Below are 22,460 nucleotides of genomic sequence, written 5' to 3'. Positions count from 1 at the left end.
CAGTATCCAGTCTGTTCCCACAACCCTTGACTCCCCAATAGTTCAAGAATCCATCTAACTCAACCTTGAATATGTTCAATGATTCCGCATCCATAGTTCTCTCGGGTAGGGCATTTCCAAGGTTAATGATGCTCAGAGAGAAGTTCCTCCTCAACTCTGTTTCAAATGGGTGACCTTTTATTCTGAAACCATATCCCCTAGCTCTATACTCCCCCCCCCTCCCCCCACCCTCCATGGGGAAACATTCTCTCAGCATTTACCCTGCTACGTACCCTCAGAATCTTATGTTTCAGTAAGATCACCTCTCATTCTTCTAATCTCCAATGAGTATGGGCCCAACCTGCTCAACCTTTCCTCAGAAGACAACCCCATGATCCCAGGAATCAGATGATCCACAGAAACTCTCGAGGAAATGCCAAGACAACGTTTCCCACACTTCAGAGATAAACACAGAATACCGCAGATGCTGGATTTTGAAACAAAAACCGAAAAATGCTGGAAAATCTCAGCGGGTCTGACAGCATCTGTGATGCATGTCTCCAGGTGTGTGTCTCTGACATTGTTCACCCAATGGCCTGGTCCAATCTAGCCAGTATATACAAATATTAGAAATAATCACAAGTATTTACAGGCAAATAATCACAGGCTCTGACGAAGGTTCACGAGAATGATCCCTGGAATGAAGAGCTTGTCATATGAGGAACGGTTGAGGACTCTGGGTCTGTACTCGTTAGAGTTTAGAAGGATGAGGGGGGATCTTATTGAAACTTACAGGATACTGCGAGGCCTGGATAGAGTGGACGTGGAGAGGGTGTTTCCACTAGTAGGAAAAACTAGAACCAGGGGGCACAACCTCAGGCTAAAGGGACGATCCTTTAAAACAGAGATGAGGAGGAATTTCTTCAGCCAGACAGTGGTGAATCTGTGGAACTCTTTGCCGCAGAAGGCTGTGGAGGCCAAGTCATTGAGTGGGTTTAAGACAGAGATAGATAGGTCCTTGATTAATAAGGGGATCAGGGGTTATGGGGAAAAGGCAGGAGATTGGGGATGAGAAAAATACCAGCCATGATTGAATGGCGGTGCAGACTCAATGGGCCGAGTGGCCTAATTCTGCTCCTATGTCTTATGGTCTTATGGTCATCTAATCTCGAAACGTTGGCTCTATTCTCTCTGCACAGATGCTGTCAGACCTGCTGAGATTTTCCAGCATTTTCTATTTCTGTTTTCTACATTTCACTTGGTTTGCGCAAACCTTTCAGTGGAATGTAGCCCAGTCCATCACGCAAACCAGTCTCCCATCCATTGACTCTGTCTACACTTCCTGCTGCCTCGGAAAAGCAGACAGCATAATTAAGGACCCCAGACACCCCGGACATTATCTCTTCCACCTTCTTCCGTCGGGAAAAAGATACAAAAGTCTGAGGTCACGTACCAACCGACTCAAGAACAGCTTCTTCTCTGCTGCTGTCAGACTTTTGAATGGACTTACCTTGCATTAAGTTGACCTTTTTCTGCGTCCTAGCTGTGACTGTAACACTACATTCTGCACTCTCTCCTTTCCTTCTCTACGAACGGTATGCTTTATTTTACAGCGCGCAAGAAACAATGCTTTCCACTGTATACTAATACAGGTGACAATAATTAATCAAATCAAATCAAATCAAATCAAAATCTTTCTGGAGGATTTCCAGAAATACCAACCACCTCATCTGATTTGATTTGATTTATTATTGTCACATGTATTAACATACAGTGAAAAGTATTGTTTCTTGCGCGCTATACAGACAAAGCTTACCGTTCATAGAGAAGGAAATGAGAGAGTGCAGAATATAGCGTTACAGTCATAGCTAGGGTGTAGAGAAAGATCAACTTAATGCAAAGGTAGGTCCATTCAAAAGTCTGACGGCAGCAGGGAAGAAGCTATTCTTGAGTCGGTTGCTACATGACCTCAGACTTTTGTATCATTTTCCCGATGGAAGAAGGTGGAAGAGAGAATGTCCGGGGTGCGTGGGATCCTTAATTATGCTGGCTGCCTTGCCGAGGCAGCGGGAAGTGTAGACAGAGTCAATGGATGGGAGGCTGGTTTGCGTGATGGGATAGGGCTATATTCCCAACCTTTTGTAGTTCCTTGCGGTCTTGGGCAGAGCAGGAGCCCATACCAAGCTGTGATACAACCAGAAAGAATGCTTTCTATGGTGCCTCTGTTAAAGTTGATGAGAGTGGTAACTGACATGCCAAATGTCCTTAGTCTTCTGAGAAAGTAGAGGCATTGGTGGGTTTTCTTAACTATAGTGTCGGCAAGGGGGGGGAACCAGGACAGGTTGTTGGTGATCTGGACACCTAAAAACTTGAAGCTCTCGACATTAGATAGATATTGTGTTAAGTCATAATACGGAGGAGGCTAGTCATGTGATCTGTAACCTTTCCTTTCCCAGTGGAGCCTGACATACTACATGTGTCATCAGCTAAAACCCGCACAACTTGTGTCTGTCAGCATCTACAGCATTCCACCCACAGAGGCTCTGGTGAAGAATATCCGCTTACCAGGTGAGTGCCTCATAATCAACGGGCAAACTGGATCTGAGCACATTTAACAGCAAACATCGTCAGTCCCTGGCCCGTGCCAAGTAGGGTTGCCAACTTTTTTTTTATTCATTTGTGAGATGTGGCCAGTGTTTATTGCCCATCCCCAGTTGCCTCTTGAGAAGGTGGTGGTGAGCTGCCTTCTTGAATCGCTGCAGTCCACGCACTGTGGGTTGACCCACAATGCCGTTAGGGAGGGAATTCCTGGATTTTGACCCAGCGACTATGAAGGAACGGCGATATATTTCCAAGGCAGGATGATGAGTGGCTTGGAGAGGAACTTGCAGGTGGTGGTGTTCCCATGTATCTGCTGCCCTTGTCCTTCTAGATGGAAGTGGTCGTGGGTTTGGAAGGTGCTGTCCAAGGATCTTTGGTGAACTGCTGCAGCGCATCTTGTAGATAGTACACACTGCTGCTACTGAGTGTCGGTGGCGGAGGGAGAGGATATTTGTGGATGTGGTGCCAATCAAGCTTTGTCCTGGATGGTGTCGAGCTTCTTGAGTGTTGTTGGAGCCGCACCCATCCAGGCAAGTGGGGAATATTCCATCACACTCCTGACTTGTGCCTTGTAGATGGTGGACAGGCTTTGGGGAGTCAGGAGGTGAGTTACTCGCCGCAGTATTCCGGACCTCTGACCTGCTCTTGTAGCCACTGTCTATGTCAGGTAAAACAATTCAAATAATCCGATTCCCCACCTCCCCCATCTCTCGGCAGTATCCACATGGCCATGACATCATCTGCTCTCAGCCAATCAGTGACCATTTGTGCATCATGTGACATTCGATCATATGACGCTCAAATATGTGACAACCAATCACATGGTTACAGTTTGCAGTGTCATAGAATTTGCAGCCTACAGATTGGATCAGGAGTAGCTGAGTGTCTTTGACTACGGATTCACATGGGCAGATGGAGGAAGTACTCCAGCTCAAATCTCACGCACTAAACTCTGAACAGTGCCTGAGAGATTAAGCTTCTATTTCTGGAGGCTCATGGAGGTTGCCAGAGAGTCCAAAACCCCAACATTACTGCCAGCTCTCCCCAGAAAGCATAGCTGTGGGGGCAAGGAAATGAGTCCTAATCATTGGCTGATCTCTTCACATATTTTTACATTAGGATCAGATCATTTAAACTTTTAAATTTAACTTACATTTAAACTTTCCTCCCGGTGCTCCGGTTTCCTCCCACAGTCCAAAGAGTCCAAGGTTAGGTTGATTGGCCGTGCTGAATTGTCCCTTAGTATCAGGGGGATTATCACGGTAAATAGATGGGGTTACGGAGATAGAGCCTGGATGGGATTGTTATTGGTCAGGCATGATCGGCCGAAAGGCCTCCTTTTATTGGTGGCACAGTGGTTAGCACTGCTGTCTCACAGCTCCAGGGACCCGAGTTCAATTCCCGGCTTGGGTCACTGTCTGTGTGGAGTCTGCACGTTCTCCCCGTGTCTGCGTGGGTTTCCTCCGGATGCTCCGGTTTCCTCCAACAGTCCAAAAGACATGCTGGTTAGGTGCATTGGTCATGCAAAATTGCCCCTTAGTGTCCCGGGACGCGTAGGTTAGAGGGATTAGCGGGATAAATGTGTGGGGTTACGGGGATACTGCCTGGGTGGGATTGTTGTTGGTGCAGACTCGATGGGCTGAATGGCCTCCTTCTGCGCTGTAGGGATTCTATGATTCTATGAAACACATCAATGAATGGCTTTGTGTCAGCAATGGCTCAGTTGATAGCTTCCTGAGTCACAAAGTTCTGGGTTTAAGTTGTAGTCCAGCGCTTGGACCCACTCCCCCGCGCCCCCCACCCCCCCCAAACCATATGTCAGTAAATATCATCAACTACCCAAGACCTCACTGTTCCTCCAACTCAGGCCTCTTACACGTTCCCCCATTCCCTTTTGATTTGATTTGATTTCATAGAATCCCTGCAGTCCAGAACGAGGCCATTTGGCCCACCGAATCTGTACCAACCACAATCCCACCCAGGCCCTATTCCCACAACTGCACACATTTACCCTACGAATCCCTTGACACTAGGGTCAATTTAGCATGGCCAATCAACCTCACCCACAAATCTGTGGACTGTGGGAGGAAACTGGAGCACCCAGAGGAAACCCACGCAGACACAGGGAGAATGTGCAAACTCCACACAGAACCCGAGGCCGGAATTGAACCTGGGACCCTGACGTTGTGAGGCAGCAGTGCTGACCACTGTGCCACCATGCCACCCTTAAATCAATAATTTGATTTATTATTGTCACATGTGCTAGTGTACAGTGAAAAGTATTGTTTCTTGCGCGCTATACAGACAATGCATACCATTCATAGATAAGGAAAGGACAGAGTGCAGAATGTAGTGTTACAGTCAAAGCTCGGGTGTAGAGAAAGATCAACTTAATGCGACGTAGGTCCATTCAAAACTCTGATGGCAGAAGGGAAGAAGCTGTTCTTGAGTCACAGAAGACAGAGGGTGGTAGTGGAAGGGTCTTTTTCCGGCTGGATGCCTGTGACTAGTGGTGTTCGGCAGGGCTCTGTATTGGGACCTCTGCTGTTTGTGATTTATATAAACGATCTGGAAGAAGGTGTAACTGGGGTGATCAGTAAGTTTGCGGACGACACGAAAATGGCTGGACTTGCAGATAGTGAGGAACATTGTCAGAGGCTACAGAAGGATATAGATAGGCTGGAAATTTGGGCAAAGAAATGGCAGATAGAGTTCAATCCAGATAAATGCAAAGTGATGCATTTTGGTAGAACTAACGTAGGGGGGAGCTATACGATAAATGGCAGAACCATAAAGGGTGTAGATACGCAGAGGGACCTGGGTGTGCAAGTCCACAGATCCTTGAAGGTGACGTCACAGGTGGAGAAGGTAGTGAATAAGGCATATGACATGCTTGCCTTTGTAGGACGGGGCATAGAGTATAAAAGTTGGGGTCTGATGTTGCAGTTGTATGGAACGTTGGTTCGGCCGCATTTGGAATACTGCGCCCAGTTCTGGTCGCCACACTACCGGAAGGACGTGGAGGCTTTAGAGAGAGTGCAGAGGAGGTTTACCAGGATGTTGCCTGGTATGGAAGGGCTTAGATATGAGGAGAGATTGGGTAAACTGGGGTTGTTCTCACTGGAAAGACGGAGGATGAGGGGTGACCTAATAGAGGTGTTTAAATTATGAAAGGCATAGATAGGGTGAACGGTGGGAAGCTTTTTCCCAGGTCGGTGGTGACGTTCACGAGGGGTCATAGGTTCAAAGTGAGGGGGGGGAGGTTTAACACGGATATCAGAAGGACGTATTTTACACAGAGGGTGGTGGGGGCCTGAAATGCGCTGCCGGGCAAGGTGGTGGAGGCGGACACACTGGGAATGTTTAAGACTTATCTAGATAGCCACATGAACGGGGTGGGAATGGAGGGATACAAAAGAATGGTCTAGTTTGGACCAGGGAGTGGCACGGGCTTGGAGGGCCGAAGGGCCTGTTCCTGTGCTGTATTGTTCTTTGTCCTTGTTCTTTGAGTCATTTGCTACTTGACCTCAGACTTTTGTATCTGTTCCCCGACGGAAGAAGGTGGAAGAGAGAATGTCCGGGATGCGTGGGGTCCTTAATTATGCTGGTTGCTTTTCTGTGGCAGCAGAAGTGTAGACAGAGTCAATGGATGGGCAGTTGGTTTTCTTGATGGACCGGACTTCATTCATGACCCTTTGTAGTTCCTTGCGGTCTTGGACAGAGCAGGAGCCATACCAAGCTGTGATACAACCAGAAAGAATGCTTTCTATGGTGCATTTGTAGAAGTTGGTGAGAGTCGTAACAGGCATGCCAAATTTCCTTAGTCTCCTGAGAAAGTAGAGGCATTGTTGGGCTTTCTTAACTTCACCTTACCATTGGTAGCTAAGCCTTCGGCTATCTGGGTCTGACATAGAAACATAGAAAAACTACAGCACAAAACAGGCCCTCCGGCCCCACAAGTTGTGCCAAACATATCCCTACCTTTTAGGCCTACCTATAACCCTCCATCCTATTAAGTCCCATGTACTCATCCAGGAGTCTCTTAAAAGATCCTATTGAGTTTGCCTCCACCACCACTGACGGCAGCCGATTCCACTCGCCCACCACCCGCTGTGTGAAAAACTTACCCCTAACATTTCCCCTGTACCTACCCCCCAGCACCTTAAACCTGTGTCCTCTCGTAGCAGCCATTTCCACCCTGGGAAAAAGCTTCTGAGAATCCACCCGATCTATGCCTCTCAACATCTTATATACCTCTATTAGGTCTCCTCTCATCCTACGTCTCTCCAAGGAGAAAAGACCGAGCTCCCTCAGCCTATCCTCATAAGGCATGCCACTCAATCCAGGCAACATCCTTGTAAATCGCCTCTGCACCCTTTCGATCTTTTCCACATCCTTCCCGTTCTTGAAGTTTCTGTCCCGCCTCTCATTCCTCCTGTAAGGTTAAAGACTATTTCTGTCCTGATATCTCTTTTTTTTGGGTGGGGATCAATAATCTCTGACTCAGTGACATTCTTGTGAAGCACTCAGCCGAAGGTCCAGGCCAAAGCCTTCCTGTTTCCCCAGGATTTCCAAGCAGCATGGGACAGGCAACTGCAACCTGCATTTACATAGCGCCATTGAGTAGCAAAATGTCCCAAGGCACTTCACAGGTGCGTTACAAAGCTAAATTTGATGCCAAACTGCGTGAGGAGATATTGGAAGAGAGTATCAAAAGTTTGGTCAGAAAGGGTAGATATTACTGAGTGTCTTAAGAAAAGAGGAAAGCTGGAGGTGAAGCCCAATAATTTTTTAAAAAATTAATTCGTGGGACATGGGCATCGCTGGCAGGCCAGCATTTATTGCCCATCCCTTGTTGCCCTTGAGAAGATGGTGGGGAACTGCCTTCTTGAATCGCTGCAGTCCATGTGCTGTTAGGAGAGAGAATTCCAGGATTTTGACCCAGCGACTGCAAAGGAACGGCGATATATTTCCAAGTCAGGATGGTGAGTGGCTTGGAGGGGAACTTGCAGGTGGTGGTGTTCCCATGTATCTGCTGCCTTTGTCCTTCTAGATGGAAGTGGTCATGGAATTGGAAGGTTCAGTCTAAGGATCTTTGGTGAATTGCTGCAGTGCATCTTGTAGATGGTACACACTGCTGCTACTGAGCGTCGGTGGTGGAGGGATTGAATGTTTGTAGATGTGGTGCCAATCAAGCGGGCTGTTTTGTCCTGGATGGTGTCGAGCTTCTTGAGTGTTGTTGGAGCTGCACCCATCCAGGCAAGTGGGGCATATTCCATTCCTGACTTGTGCCTTGTAGATGGTGGATAGGTTTTGGGGAGTCAGGAGGTGAGCTACTCACCGCAGTATTCCTAGTCTCTGACCTGCTCTTGTAGCCATTGTGTTTATGTGGTGAGTCCAGTTGAGTTTCTGGTCAATGGTAACCCCAAGGATGTTGACAGTGGGGGACTCAGTGCTGATACATTGACAATGGAGAGGTTTATAGAACATAGAATGTAGAACATAGAACCACAGTACAGGCCCTTCGGCCCTCGATGTTGTGCCGAGCTTTGTCCGAAACCAAGATCAAGCTATCCCACTCCCTATCATTCTGGTGTGCTCCATGTGCCTATCCAATAACTGCTTGAAAGTTCCTAAAGTGTCCGACTCCACTATCACAGCAGGCAGTCCATTCCACACCCCAACCACTCTCTGAGTAAAGAACCTACCTCGGACATCCCTCCTATATCTCCCACCATGAACCTTATAGTTATGCCTCCTGGTAACAGCTACATCCACCCGAGGAAATAGTCTCTGAACGTCCACTCTATCTACCCCCCTCATCATCATATAAACCTCTATTAAGTCGCCTCTCATCCTCCTCCGCTCTAAAGAGAAAAGCCCTCGCTCCCTCAACCTTTCCTCACAAGACCTACCCTCCAAACCAGGCAGCATCCTGGTAAATCTCCTCTGCACTCTCTCCAATGCTTCCACATCCTTCTTATAGCGAGGTGACCAGAACTGCACACAATATTCCAAATGTGGTCTCACCAAGGTCCTGTACAGTTGCAGCATAACCCCACGGCTCTTAAACTCAAACCACCTGTTAATAAAAGCTAACACACTATAGGCCTTCTTCACGGCTCTATCCACTTGAGTGGGGAATTCCAAAGCTTAGGGCCCTAGGCAGCTGAAAGCATGTCTAACTTCAATGGAAATGGTCTCAAGGAATGGCGGGATATGGGGATAGGGCAGATAAGTGGAGTTGATTTAGAAGATCATCCATGATCTTAAGGAATGGTCGGGCAGGCTCAAGTAACAGTATTTTTCCACTCTGCCTCAGAGGTGAAGGTTTCTGGCAAGCCCAGCATTTTATTTTGCAAAAATAAACTGTATTCATAAAATATCTGAAAGGGCGTTACAAACATTCCAAAATGCCCATCAAAGTGCAATAATAATATTCAGGTTCTCTACATAGATCCTGTTACAATCTGAGCGACTTCAATACAGTCAAAGAAACATTACAGACAGTTCAAAATGATCATTACAAATGGTACAAAGGTATTTACATTGTCCCCATGGAACAAGCTGCACTCTGAGATGCTTCCATACAGTTGTGATGCATATAATATTCACTGTATACATTCAGTGTGAATCATTCAGCCCGAGAAGGTTCTGCTTCCCTCAATTCACTGTGGCTGAAAAGTCTTAGACAGCGACCTCCCGCATTGCGGCTCTATTGCAGTTTTCCCCAGATTTAGTGCGTCCCTCAGCACGTAGTCCTGGGCTTTGGAATATGCTAGTCTGCAACACTCAGTCGAGGACTCTTTGGGGTGGCACGGTGGCACAGTGGTTAGCACTGCTGCCTCACAGCACCAGGAACCCGGGTTCGATTCCGGCCTCAGGTCACTGTCTGTGTGGAGTTTGCACATCCTCCCCTTGTCTGCGTGGGTTTCCTCCGGGTGCTCCGGTTTCTTCCCACGCTCCAAAGATGTGTGGCCAAGGTTGATTGGCCATGCTAAATTAACCCTAGTATCAGGGGGATTAGCAGGGTAAATATGTGGGGTTACGGGAATAGGGCCTGGGTGGGATTGTGGTCGGTGCAGACTCGATGGGCCGAATGATTCTATGAGGACAGGTCCTTGCACTGGAAGAGCAACAAGTTTCGGGCAGGCCAAAGAGCATCTTTCACCAAGCTGATGATCCTCCAGCAACACCTGATGTTTGTCTTGGAGTGAGTCCCTGGGAACAGCCCGTAGAGCACAGAGTCCTGCGTCACGGAGCGACTCGGGATGAACCTGGACAAAACCACCTCATCCCTCTCCAGACCTGCTTTGCAAAGGCACCTTCTGCAAGGAGGTGGACGGTGGCCCCTCCCCCACCACCTTGAGGGCAACGTGCAAATGGGGTGAGACAAGGTCAACATTTATTACCCATCCCTCTTTGCCCAATGCTGTGTGGTTTGCGAGGCCATTTCATAGTCATCACATCGTGTGTCTGCAATCACATAAAGTTCAGATAGGGTAAGGATGACAGATTTCCTTCCCTAAAGAACATTAGTAAAACAGGTGGATTCTTATAACAATCTGGGAATGATCATCATTACGGGGTCTGGCCTTTTAATTCCAAATGTATTAATTAATTGAATTTAAATTTAAAATGCACACGGTGGCACACGGTGGTTGGCACTGCTGCCTCACAGCGCCAGGGACCCGGGTTCAACTCCGGTCTCGAATCACTGTCTGTGCGGAGTCTGCACATTCTCCCCGTGTCTGCGTGGGTTTCCTCCGGGTGCTCCGGTTTCCTCCCACAGTTCAAAGATGTGCGGGCTAGGTTGATTGGGCGTGATGAATTGCCCCTTGGTGTCAGGGTAAATATGTGGGGTTACAGGGATAGGGCCTGGGTGGGATTGTCATCGTTGGGTTGAATGGCCTTCTTGTGTACTGTAGGAATTCTATGAACTGTATTGAATGTCACTAAAATTATGGCCATGCTAAATTGACCCTTAGTGTCCCAAGATGTGTAGGTTAGATGGATTAGCCATGGGAAATGTGTGAGTTTACAGGGATAGGGTGGGGGAGAGGGCCTGGGTTAGATACTCTGTCAGGGAGTCAAGGCAGACTCGATGGGCCGAATGGCCTCTTCTGCACTGTAAGGATTCTGTGAACTGGATAAGGTGCCAGAGAGTAGCCAGTAGGACAGCACCAGTCACCCTTTCCAGGAGAGAGCAGGAAGGCCGATAGATGAGAGAGAAATCCTTCCCCTGCGAGTTTCATTGGGAAGAGGCCAAGCTCCTCCCTGAAAGTCCTGGGTTCGATTCCCGACTTGGGTCACTGTCTGTGTGGAGTTTGCACATTCTCCTCGTGTCTGCGTGGGTTTCCTCCGGGTGCTCCGGTTTCCTCCCACAGTCCAAAGATGTGCGGGTTAGGTTGATTGGCCAGGTTAAAAATTGCCCCTTAGAGTCCTGGGATGCATAGGTTAGAGGGATTAGCGGGTAAATGTGTGGGGGTAGGGCCTGGGTGGGATTGTGGTCGGTGCAGACTCGATGGGCCGAATGGCCTCCTTCTGCACTGTAGGGTTTCTATGATTTCTATGATTTCTATGAAAGGGTTAAAGTTTATTCAATCTTGAGTTCCTGCATTCAGTCAGTTTCACAAGTTTGTTAAACCAGCTCAACCTGCAGTTGAAGCGAAACCAGTTTGACCGGTGATGTTCCCACATCAGCTGAAGCAGAAATTAATCTTTTGAAGTAAAGAACTCACTTACATTGACTCTTTTGTGATCACAGGACATCTCGACATGCCAAGGACACAAGGCCCTCAGGCAGCAATGTGATAAATGAGATCAGCGCTGTATGATTCTATGATAAAAACATAAGAACATAAGAACTCGGAGCAGGAGTAGGCCATCTGGCCCCTCGAGCCTGCTCCGCCATTCAATAAGATCATGGCTGATCTTTTCGTGGACTCAGCTCCACTTACCCACCCACTCACCAAAGCCCTTAATTCCTTTACTGTTCAAAAATGTATCCATCCTTGCCTTAAAAACATTCAATGAGGTAGCCTCAACTGCTTCACTGGGCAGGGAATTCCACAGATTCATAACCCTTTGTGTGAAGAAGTTCCTCCTCAACTCAGTCCTAAATCTGCTCCCCCTTATTTTGAGGCCATGCCCCCTAGTTCTAGTTTCAGCCGCCAGTGGAAATAACTTCCCTGCCTCTATCTTATCGATTCCCTTCATAATCTTATATGTTTCTGTAAGATCTCCCCTCATTCTTCTGAATTCCAATCAGCATAGCCCCAGTCTACTCAGTCTCTCCTCATAAGCCAATCCTCTCAACTCCGGAATTAACCTAGTGAATCTCCTCTGCACCCCCTCCAGTGCCAGTATATCCTTTCTCAAGTAAGGAGAACAAAACTGTACACAGTACTCCAGGTGTGGCCTCACCAGCACCTTATTCAGCTGCAACATAAGCTCGCTGTTTTTAAACTCCATCCCTCTAGCAATGAAGGACAAAATTCCATTTGCCTTCTTAATTACCTGCTGCACCTGCAAACCAACTCCTTGTGATTCTTGCACAAGGACACCCAGGTCCCTCTGCACAGCAGCATGCTGCAAGTTTTTACCATTTAAATAATAGTCCATTTTACTGTTATTCCTACCAAAATGGATGACCTCACATTTACCAACATTGTACTCCATCTGCCAGACCCTCGCCCACTCACTTAGACTATCTATATCTCTTTGCAGACTTTCAGCATCCTCTGCACACTTTGCTCTGCCACTCATCTTAGTGTCACCTGCGAATTTTGACACACTACACTTGGTCCCCAACTCCAAATCATCTATGTAAATCGTAAACAATTGCGGTCCCAACACTGATCCCTGAGGCACACCACTGGTCACTGATCGCCAACCAGGAAAACACCCATTTACCCCCACTCTTTGCTTTCGAATTCTATAAGTGCTGGTAGATGGGATTAGGTGGGAGTTCAGGAGGCCGATTCTCCCGCACGGTTTTTGGTGCATTGGGTTGGGAGATGCACATGTCAGCCATTTCCCGGGATTCGTGCGTGCGTTCCCGACACATGCACGTCTCCCACAGCCGGAGAGCAGACGCGGTAGAGACCGTGCTGGGAATCGACGGGAAGACCAGGAAAGTGATTTTAATCTGTCTTTCGTGGAATTTAAATGTGATTATCGGGCCCAGGACTGAATTCTCCGGGTCCGATAGCATCTCCCATCCCGCCAGGAGTACTTCACTCCAGCGGGGTTTAGAGTAGCTCCCCACTTGCGGGGAACTAGCGAGAGACCCAGCTGGGGTGAAGAAGGGGGCAGTCAGGGCCCCCCAGGGGCTGCCCCCTGGGTATGGGCACCCTGGCAGTGCCAGCCTGTGCCCTATGGCACTAAGGGGCAAAGTGCCCATGCCCAGGGTCACCTTGGCACTGCCCACTGGGCATCAGGCAGTGCTAAGGGGGTGGGGCCTATTGTGGGTGGGGCTTAAGGGTGATCGGTGGGGGTCGGGTGGTTGTGTTGCCACTCTGCATGGGAATCGCTCGGGGATGAAGGGAGGCCAGCAACCGGGGCGGGTTGTGGGTGGGGTCTGCCTGCCCGAGCGGGGGGTGGGGGGGTGGGGGGTGGGTTGGTGTTCGTCAAAGAAGGGCAGGGGAGTTATCTATCTCCAGTGTCCTGGCTAATATTTGTCTCACAAACAACATTGCAAAAAAACAGATTCTCCAGTCTCTACAACTTGGCTGTCTGTGGGATCTTCCTGTGCACAAATTAACTGCTGTGTTTCCCACATTGCAACAGCGGACATGCTTCAAAGGAAGTATTTCATTGGCTGTAAAGTGTTTTGAGATTTCCCAGTGGACTTGAGGAGTGCGATTTAAAGGCTAATCTTTCTGCTAAAGGCCGTCCTCACGTGATCTCACACTCTACCCCTTCCTGCCACCTCTTCCCTCACCCTCTCACCCACAGCAGCTCAACTCCCACTCTCCCCTCACTGCCTCAAACACTGTAATATGGGCTGGAATTTTCCGCCGTCCTCGTCCCGCTGCCACTGCAAGCGAGGACGGAGAATTCGGCGCTCAGCCAAATCTCCGTTCACTGCAGCGGGACCGGATAATCCCGTGTGAGAGAGTGTGAGAGAGTGTGAGAGAGTGTGAGTCAGTGTGAGTCAGTGTGAGGGAGTGTGAGAGAGTGTGAGAGAGTGTGAGAGAGTGTGAGAGAGCGTGAGAGAGCGTGAGAGAGCGTGAGAGAGCGTGAGAGAGCGTGAGAGAGCGCGAGAGAGCGCGAGAGAGCGTGAGAGAGTGTGAGAGAGTGTGAGAGAGTGTGAGAGAGTGTGAGAGAGCGCGAGAGAGCGTGAGAGAGTGTGAGAGAGTGTGAGTCAGTGTGAGTCAGTGTGAGAGAGCGCGAGAGTGTGGAAGAGTGTGAGTCAGTGTGAGGGAGTGTGAGAGAGCGAGAGAGTGTGAAAGAGTGTGAGGGAGTGTGAGAGCGCAAGAGAGTGTGACAGAGTGTGAGTCAGTGTGCGTCAGTGTGAGAGAGCACGAGAGAGTGTGAAGGAGTGTAAGAGAGTGCAAAAGACCAGAAGAGAGCACAGAAAACTCAAGAGAGCACGAGAGGGTGCAAGAAAGTGTGCAAGAGAGTGTGCAAGAGAGCAAGAGAGTGTGCAAGAGAGTGAGGGAGTTTGAGTGTGATGGTGTACAAGAGGGATTCTAGTGTAAATAATTACACACAGAAACCTTAAAGAAAATATGTGTGAATATATCTCCAAACCTTAAATTTTCTGGAATTTTCCAGTGACGCCATTTCTTTTTTTTTTCAGATTGCAACAATCCAATGATGAAAAGATATGCTGAAGACTACTGTCCAGGTGGGTGGGAGTGGGCAGGGGAGAGCTGTGATGTTCATTGTGTAGATTGTAAACCCCCTTTCTCAATGAAGGACTTGCCCAGCCTCTAAAGTTCCTATGTCTTGCTCCCTGTGACTGTCAGGCTCTTCATTGTAAATTATATATAAAGAAATTGGGTGCATTAAATGGAAGCATGTTCTTTAGTCACTATCTACAGTTTAGTAAGACTTTAACGCAGACTATGCAGTTCCAGTCTTCAGATTATAAAAATGATATTTGAGGAACTGCAGAAGGTGCAAGAACTTTCAGAGGGATGAGACTGGAACTGAGAGAGTATTTATTTATTAGTCACAAGTAGGCTTACATTAACACTGCAATGAAGTTACTGTGAAAATTCCCGAGTCTCCACACTCCAGAACGTCTGCTGGTCATCGTACCCACCATTACCTCATGGGGTGGAAGGTCCAGGCGCCATATTTAATAGGCGTCCAGGCAGCTTGCACTATCCCTTCCACCTTTACCCAACCACTGTTTCTCCCTTCCCCACTAACCTTTCCTCAGTCAACCCCTCCCGCGTAACATGCACTGCTGGTCCCAAGCACAGGCTGACATTGACAGAAAGTCCCCAAATGGGTGGCACAGTGGTTATCACTGCTGCCTCACAGCGCCAGGGACCCGGGTTCAATTCCGGTCTCGGGTCGCTGTCTGTGTGGAGTTTGCACATTCTCCCCGTGTCTGCGTGGGTTTCCTCCGGATGCTCCGGTTTCCTCTCTCTGTCCAAAGGTGTGCACGTTAGGTGGATTGGCCGTGCTAAATTGGCCCTTAGTATCAGGGGGACAAGCAAGGGTAAATAGGTGGGGTTACAGGAATGGGGCCGGGGTGGGATTGTTGGCAGTGCAGACTCGATGGGACAAATGGCCTCCTTCTGCGCTGTAGGGATTCTATGATTCTAAGAGGACAATGCAGCAGCAACTCTCCATTAATCATGGAACAAGTCACCTTGCCAAGTGTACGTCACTTATATGCAGTTGTGAATGTGAATGTTCTAATTCGTTGTTGGTGGGAGTTTAATTTGGAGGAAAATTGGCATGCACAGTGAGCCATCGCATACCAAAGCGCTCCCCCGCATTGTTTGTCGGGGAGCTTGACCCACCTTTAACGTCCCGAGAACAGAATTGCTGTAGTTCGTCCCACGCAGGGGGAAACTATTTTTTTTGGCCGCACGCTAAATTAGCTTTCCCCAGGGCTGCGGTTTCCCATCGCTGGCGAGACGAGAAGATTCCATCCATTGTCTTCTCCTACTAGAGGAGGCAGATTCTGGGACTTTCTTAGTTTCAGGATAGGAAATAAAAACAAGCATGCAATTAAATAATTATCAACTATCCCTTCCAAGTGGCTCAGTGGGTTAACACAGTGCACCAACACAGAACTGGGCCACCGAGACCATCGCTTGACAGGGTAAATGCTGAGAGGCTGCTTCACCCCTGGTTGGACAGTCCAGATTTAATGGGTCTAGTCTCAAGACAAAGCTTCTCGAGCCTGCTGTACTTTTCATAGAATCGTCATAGAATCACTACAGTGCAGAAGGGGGCCATTTGTCCCATCGAGTTTGCACTGACTCTCCAACAGAGCATCTTAGCCATGCCCTCTCCCATGCTCTATCTCCGTAACCCCACACATTCACCCTGCTAATCCCCCTAACCTACAAAAAGATACAAAAGTCTGAGGTCACGTACCAACCGACTCAAGAACAGCTTTTTCCCTGCTGCCGTCAGACTTTTGAATGGACCTACCTCACACTAAGTTGATCTTTCTCTGCACGCTAGCTGCGACTGTAACACCACATTCTGCACTCTCTCCTTTCCTTCTCTATGAACAGTATGCTTTGTCTGTATAGCGCGCAAGAAACAATACTTTTCACTGTATACTAATACATGTGACAATAATAAATCAAATCAAAAATCATTTTGGGACACCAAGGGGCAATTTAGCATGGCCAATGCACCTAACCTGCACATCTTTGGACTGTGGGAGAAAACCAGAGCACCCGGAGGAAACCCACGCAGACACGGGGAGAATGTGCAAACTCCACACAGACAGTGACCCAAGCTGGTAATCGAACCCGGGTCCCTGGCGCTGTGAGGCAGTTGTGCTGACCACTGTGCCACCCCATTTATATATTTTCAAGTCATGGAGCAATACAGCACGGAAACAGGCCCTTCGGCCCAACCGGTCCATGCCGACCATGGTGCCCTCCCAGCTAGTCCCAATTGCCCACGTTTGGCCCATATCCCTCTAATCCTTTCCCATCCATGTACTGATCCAAATGCTTTCTCAATGTTGCCATTGAACCTGCCTCAGCCACTTCCTCTGGCAGCTCATTCCATATCCGCACCACCCTCTGCGTGAAGAAGTTGCCCCTCAGGTTCCTTTGAAATCTTTCCCCTCTCACCTTAAACCTGTGCCCTCGAGTTTTCAATTCCCTTTCCCTGGGATAAAGATGTGCGTTCATCGTATCGATGCCCCTCATGATTTTATACACCTCAATAAGGACACTCCTCATTCTCCTACGTTCCAAGGAATAAAATCCTAGCCTGGATAACCGCTCCCTGTAACTCAGGCCCACTGGTCCTGGCAACACCCTCATAAATCTTCTTTGAACTCTTTCCAGTTTATCAATGTCTTTCTTATAACATGGTGACCAAAACTGTACACAATACTCCAAGTGTAGCCTCACCAATGACTGATAAAACTCTAACATAATGTCCCAACTCCAATGCTCAATGCCCTGACTGATGAAGGCCAGTGTACTAAATGCCTCCTTCACCATACTGTCTACCGGTGACGCTGCTTTCAGCGAACTATGTCCTTGTATTTTCACTAAGATCATGGCTGATCATCTACTTCAACTCCACTTTCCTGCACTATTTCAATATCTCTTCATCCCTTCAGTATCCAAAAGCACTTCACAACCAACGTGGAACATTTTCATATGTGCTCAAACTGTGGGATAGAAGGGTTAGATGTACAGTAGGTCACCTCCTGCCTGAAATTGTTGCCATGTGACTGCATAACTTAAATTTCTGTTCTGCAGATATTGCCATCCAGTGCGTCCTGAACGACACTAACCTGACAGTGACCTACACCAGTTCCCATCCCAATCGCGAGTACTTGGTGTATCTGTGCATCTGGAAGAGTCGATACTGCAGCTCTGAGGAGGCTCAGAACCTCGCAGTAAGTACGCAGCCATCCTGTCCAATCGCCATCACCTTCCTTAGGTGTCTTTAAGACAGAGAGAGGTAGGTTCTTTATCAATAAGGGGATCAGGGGTTTTTGAGAAAAGGCAGGAGATGGGATCAAGTGGCCTAATTCTGCTCCTATATCTTATGGTCTTACATAAGGTATAGCAAACAAAGAGCGGAATTTTCCAGAAGTAAGCGATTGACAGAGAAGTGACAGAGTCGGCAGTTCAGGTTTGGAACTGAGTTTCATCTTAACCTGATGTTGATTGACCTGTGGAGTACATTTCTGGAACTTTCTGTTTTAGAAGTGAAGAGATATAAAAGTGTCCAGAGGGGCAATTTTTTCAGACAGAGGGTGGTGAGTGTCTGGAACAAGCTGCCAGAGGTAGTAGTAGAGGCGGGTACAATTTTGTCTCTTAAAAAGCGTTTAGACGGTTACATGGGTAAGGTGGGTATAGAGGGATATGGGCCAAACGTGGGCAATTGGGACTAGCTTAGTCGTTAAAAAAAAAGGGCGGCATGGACAAGTTGGGCTGAAGGGCCTGTTTCCATGCTGTAAACCTCTATGACTCTAAGTACTAATCTGTCAGGCAGACTGATGCAAGAGTTTTTTTGAATTTGGATTGCAGCCACCCAAGGATACGATTGGGAACAGCAGTGTCATCTTTAAGAATGTTCCAGAGATTCCGTGCCTGTGTGTCAGGGTGAGTGTTTAAGGCTCAATTCTGTTTCTAACATGGAACTTCTTTTTCATTCATTTGTGGGACATGCACATCACTGGCTGGCCAGCATTTATTGCCCATCCCTTGTTGCCCCTGAGCTGAGTGGCTTGCTAGACCATTTCAGAGGACAGATGAGAGTCAACAACATTGCTTACAGCGACGTCTTGTTGAAGTTGTACAAGACTGTACAACTGTGTATAGTTCTGGTCACACTATTGTAGAAAGGATATTAGTAAACTAGAAAGAGTGCAGAAAAGATTTACTAGGATGGTACCGGGACTTGATGGTTTGAGTTATAAGGAGAGGCTTGGATAGACTGGGACTTTTTTCCCTGGAGCGTAAGAGGCTGAGGGATGATCTTATAGAGGTCTATAAAATAATGAGGGGCACAGATCAGCTAGATAGTCAATATCTTTTCCCAAAGGTAGGGGAGTCTGAAACTCGAGGGCATAGGTTTAAGGTGAGAGGGGACAAAGAACAAAGAACAATACAGCACAGGAACAGGCCCTTCGGCCCTCCAAGCCCGCGCCGCTCCCCGGTCCAGGATTGAATCCTGAATCCAGGATCCCCGCCCAATTTTCCAGCCTATCTACATACCAATATCCTATCCACCGAGCTGTCCCTCACAGCTACGATGTTTTGTTCATTACAACCTATTAACTTACCCCCACCCCCCCATTCCAGACCATGGGAGAGATACAAAAGGGTCCAATGGGGCAATTTTTTCAGACAGAGGGTGGTGAGTGTCTGGAACAAGCTGCCAGAGGTAGTAGTAGAGGCAGGTACAATTTTGTCCTTTAAAAAACATTTAGACAGTTACATGGGTAAGATGGGTATAGAGGGATATGGGCCAAACATGGGCAATTGAGACGAGCTGAGGGGTTAAAAAAAGGGGTGGCATGGACAAGTTGGGCCAAAGGGCCTGTTTCCATGCTGTAAATCTCTATGACTCTATGACACAGAAACCCATTTGGCTCAGTTGGCCCATGCCTTCTCTCAACCTGCCAATCTCCACCCCCTCGGCGCTGATTTTAAAATTATCTTACGGGATGTGGGCGTCACTGGCTAAACCAGCATTTATTGCCCACCCCATCAAGAAGGTATTGGTGAGCTGCCTTCATGAACCACTGCAGTTCCTGTGGTGTAGGTACACCCACAGTGCTGTTAGGGAGCAAAAACAGAAAATGCTAGAAAATCTCAGCAGGTCTGACAGCATCTGTGGGGAGAGAGAATAGAGGTAATGTCTGGATGACCCTTCGTCAATAGGAAATTCAGGAGAAACTTTTTTATCCAGAGAGAGGTGAGAATGTGGAACTTGCTACCACAAGTAGTTAGGGGAGTGCAAGTGGGGGAGATTCCGATGCATCTGTAGAGGTTGTGAGTTTGAAAGGTGCTGTTGAAGGTGCCTTGGTGAGTTGCTGCAGTGCATCATGTAGATGTTACACACTACTGATTTTTTAAAAATTTGATTTATTATTGTCATGTATTAACATACAGTGAAAAGTATTGTTTCTTGCACGCTAGACAGACAAAGCATACCATTCATAGAGAAGGAAATGAGAGAGTGCAGAATGTAGTGTTACAGTCATAGCTAGGGTGCAGAGAAAGATCAACTTAATGTAAGATAGGTCCACTCAAAATTCTGACAGCAGCAGGGAAGAAGCTGTTCTTGAGTCGTTTGGTACATGACCTCTGACTTTTGTATCTTTTTCCTGATGGAAGAAGGTGGAAGAGAGAATGTCCGGGGTGCGTGGGGTCTTTAATTATGCTGGCTGCTTTGCCGAGGCAGCGGGAAGTGTAGACAGAGTCAATGGATAGGAGGCTGGTTTGTGTGATGGTTTGGGCTACATTCACAACCTTTTGTAGTTCCTTGCTGTCTTGGGCAGAGTAGGAGCCATACCAAGCTATGATACAGCCAGAAAGAATGCTTTCTATGGTGCATCTGTAAAAATTGCTGAGAGTCGTAGCTGACATGCCAAATTTCCTTAGTCTTCCGAGAAAGGAGAGGCATTGATGGGCTTTCTTAACTATAGTGTCAGCATGGGGGGATCAGGACAGGTTGTTGGGTGATCTGGACACATAAAAACTTGAAGCTCTCGACCTTTTCTACTTTGTCCCCGTTGATGTAGACAGGGACATGTTCTCCTCTACGCTTCCTGAAGGTAATGACAATCTCCCTCATTTTGTTGACATTGAGGGAGAGATTATTGTTGCCGCACCAGTTCACTAAATTCTCTATCTCATTCCTGTACTCTGTCTCGTCATTGTTTGAGATCCGACCCACTATGGTGGTGTCGTCAGCAAACTTGAAAATCAAATTGGAGGGGAATTTGGCCACACAGTCATGGGAGTATATGGAGTATAGTAGGGGGCTGAGAACACAGCCTTGTGGGGCACCGGTGTTGAGGATGACCGTGAAGGAGGTGTTGTTGCCTATCCTTACTGATTGTGGTCTGTGGGTTAGGAAGTTCAGGATCCAGTCACAGAAGGATGAGCCAAGGACCAGGCCATGGAGTTTGAAGATGGGTTTCGTGGGAATAATGGTGTTGAAGGCTGAGCTGTCGTCAATAAATAGGAGTCTGACATTGTGTTTGAGCAGTGAATGTTGAAGGTGGTGGATGGGGTGCCAATCAAACGGGCTGCTTTCTCCTGGGTGGTGTGGAGTGTGGTTGGAGCTGCACCCATCCAGGCAAGTAGAGAATATTCCATCACATTCCTGGCTTGTGCCTTGTAGATGGTGGACAATTTGGAGAGCTGCAGAATTCTCAGCCTTTCACCTGTACATTGCTGTAGAGACAAAAAGTGTCGGAAATTCTCAGCAAGTCAGGCAGCATCTGTGGAGAGAAACAGAGTTGTCTCTCTCTTTGGGGCAGCAGACACTGTTTAGCCTTGTGCCACTATGAAGTGCCACGGACCTTTTGTCTATGTGAAAGGCACCATAACAATGCAAGTTGTTGTTTTTTAATTTTTTAAAAAATTATTTTGTGGGACATGGGCGTCGCTGGCTGGGCCAGCATTTATTGCCCATCTCTAGTTGCCCTTGGAGGGCAGTTGAGAGTCAACCACATTGCTGTGGCTCTGGAGTCACATGTAGGCCAGACCAGGTAAGGATGGCAGATTTCCTTCCCTAAAGGACATTCGTGAACCAGATGGGTTTATTCCGACAATCGACAATGGTTTCATGGTCATCAGTAGATTCTTAATTCCAATTATTTCTTATTGAATTCAAATTCCACCATCTGCCGGGACGGGATTCGAACTCGGGTCCCCAGAACATTAGCTGAGTTTCTGGATTAATAATCTAACAATAATACCACTAGGCCATCGCCTTCCCCTAGCTGCCCTCTAACGTTCCAGCCGAAGGCGAAATTCACTCATTTTATTCAGGTTGGGCCTTCCTGTCTCTTTGGGAGTCAGCACACGAGTAAAGAGTTTTTCCCGCAGTGACTAACTCTGCATTCCTTTCGTCACAGGTTGTCACCAAAAGACACAGCCTGTACCACGAAGAAATGGAGTGTCCATTTAAAGGTATGTGAGAGACTACAAGAAATGCTCAATGACCATCAAGTGTCTTCACTTGATTCTCATTCTTACATACACACCCCTGTTGTTATAGAATCCCTACAGTACAGAAGGAGGCCATTCAGCCCATCAAGTATGTACCGACCGCTATCCCATCCAGGCCCTATTCCCGTAACCTCGCACATTTACCCTAGGTAGTCCCCCTGACACTAGGATCAATTTAGAATGGCCAATCCACCTAACCCACACATCTTTGGAGTGTGGGGAGGAAACCGGAGCACCCGGAGGAAACCCACACAGACACAGGGAGAACGTGCAAACTCCACACAGTCACCTGAAGCCGGAATTGAACCTTGGTCCCTGGCGCTGTGAGGCAGCAGTGCTAACCACTGTGCCACCATGCCGCTATTTATAGTGAAGCATTAGAACCAGCCCTGAAGAGAGTTCCTTCGGGATCTCTCAAACTGTTTCTGAATTTTGAATCTGTGTTCTACTCGAAACCCATTCCCATCGCCTCTGAGGCAGAAGGTTTATAGGCTTAGGCTGGTCTCCAGAGATCTA

At 47.8% G+C, this 22,460-nt stretch overlaps 1 protein-coding gene across 2 annotated transcripts in view; it reads left to right on the top strand.

The window, feature by feature from the left end:
* Nucleotides 1-22,460, top strand: part of LOC144511784 (uncharacterized) — a 55,441-nt gene that overhangs the window by 14,182 nt on the left and 18,799 nt on the right. Inside the window, exons 5-9 of one of the 2 annotated variants that reach the window (XM_078242107.1) lie at nt 2,436-2,547; nt 14,387-14,434; nt 17,508-17,647; nt 18,285-18,359; nt 21,851-21,905. In XM_078242107.1, the coding sequence (XP_078098233.1) occupies nt 2,436-2,547; nt 14,387-14,434; nt 17,508-17,647; nt 18,285-18,359; nt 21,851-21,905 (430 nt within the window). The remainder of the gene's footprint in view (nt 1-2,435; nt 2,548-14,386; nt 14,435-17,507; nt 17,648-18,284; nt 18,360-21,850; nt 21,906-22,460) is intronic. The other variant, XM_078242108.1, reaches the window with a different exon arrangement.

The sequence above is a fragment of the Mustelus asterias genome, chromosome 25 (genome assembly GCF_964213995.1).
Source record: "Mustelus asterias chromosome 25, sMusAst1.hap1.1, whole genome shotgun sequence".
Classification (NCBI taxonomy): domain Eukaryota; kingdom Metazoa; phylum Chordata; class Chondrichthyes; order Carcharhiniformes; family Triakidae; genus Mustelus; species Mustelus asterias.
This window is presented reverse-complemented; position numbering and strand designations above follow the sequence as displayed.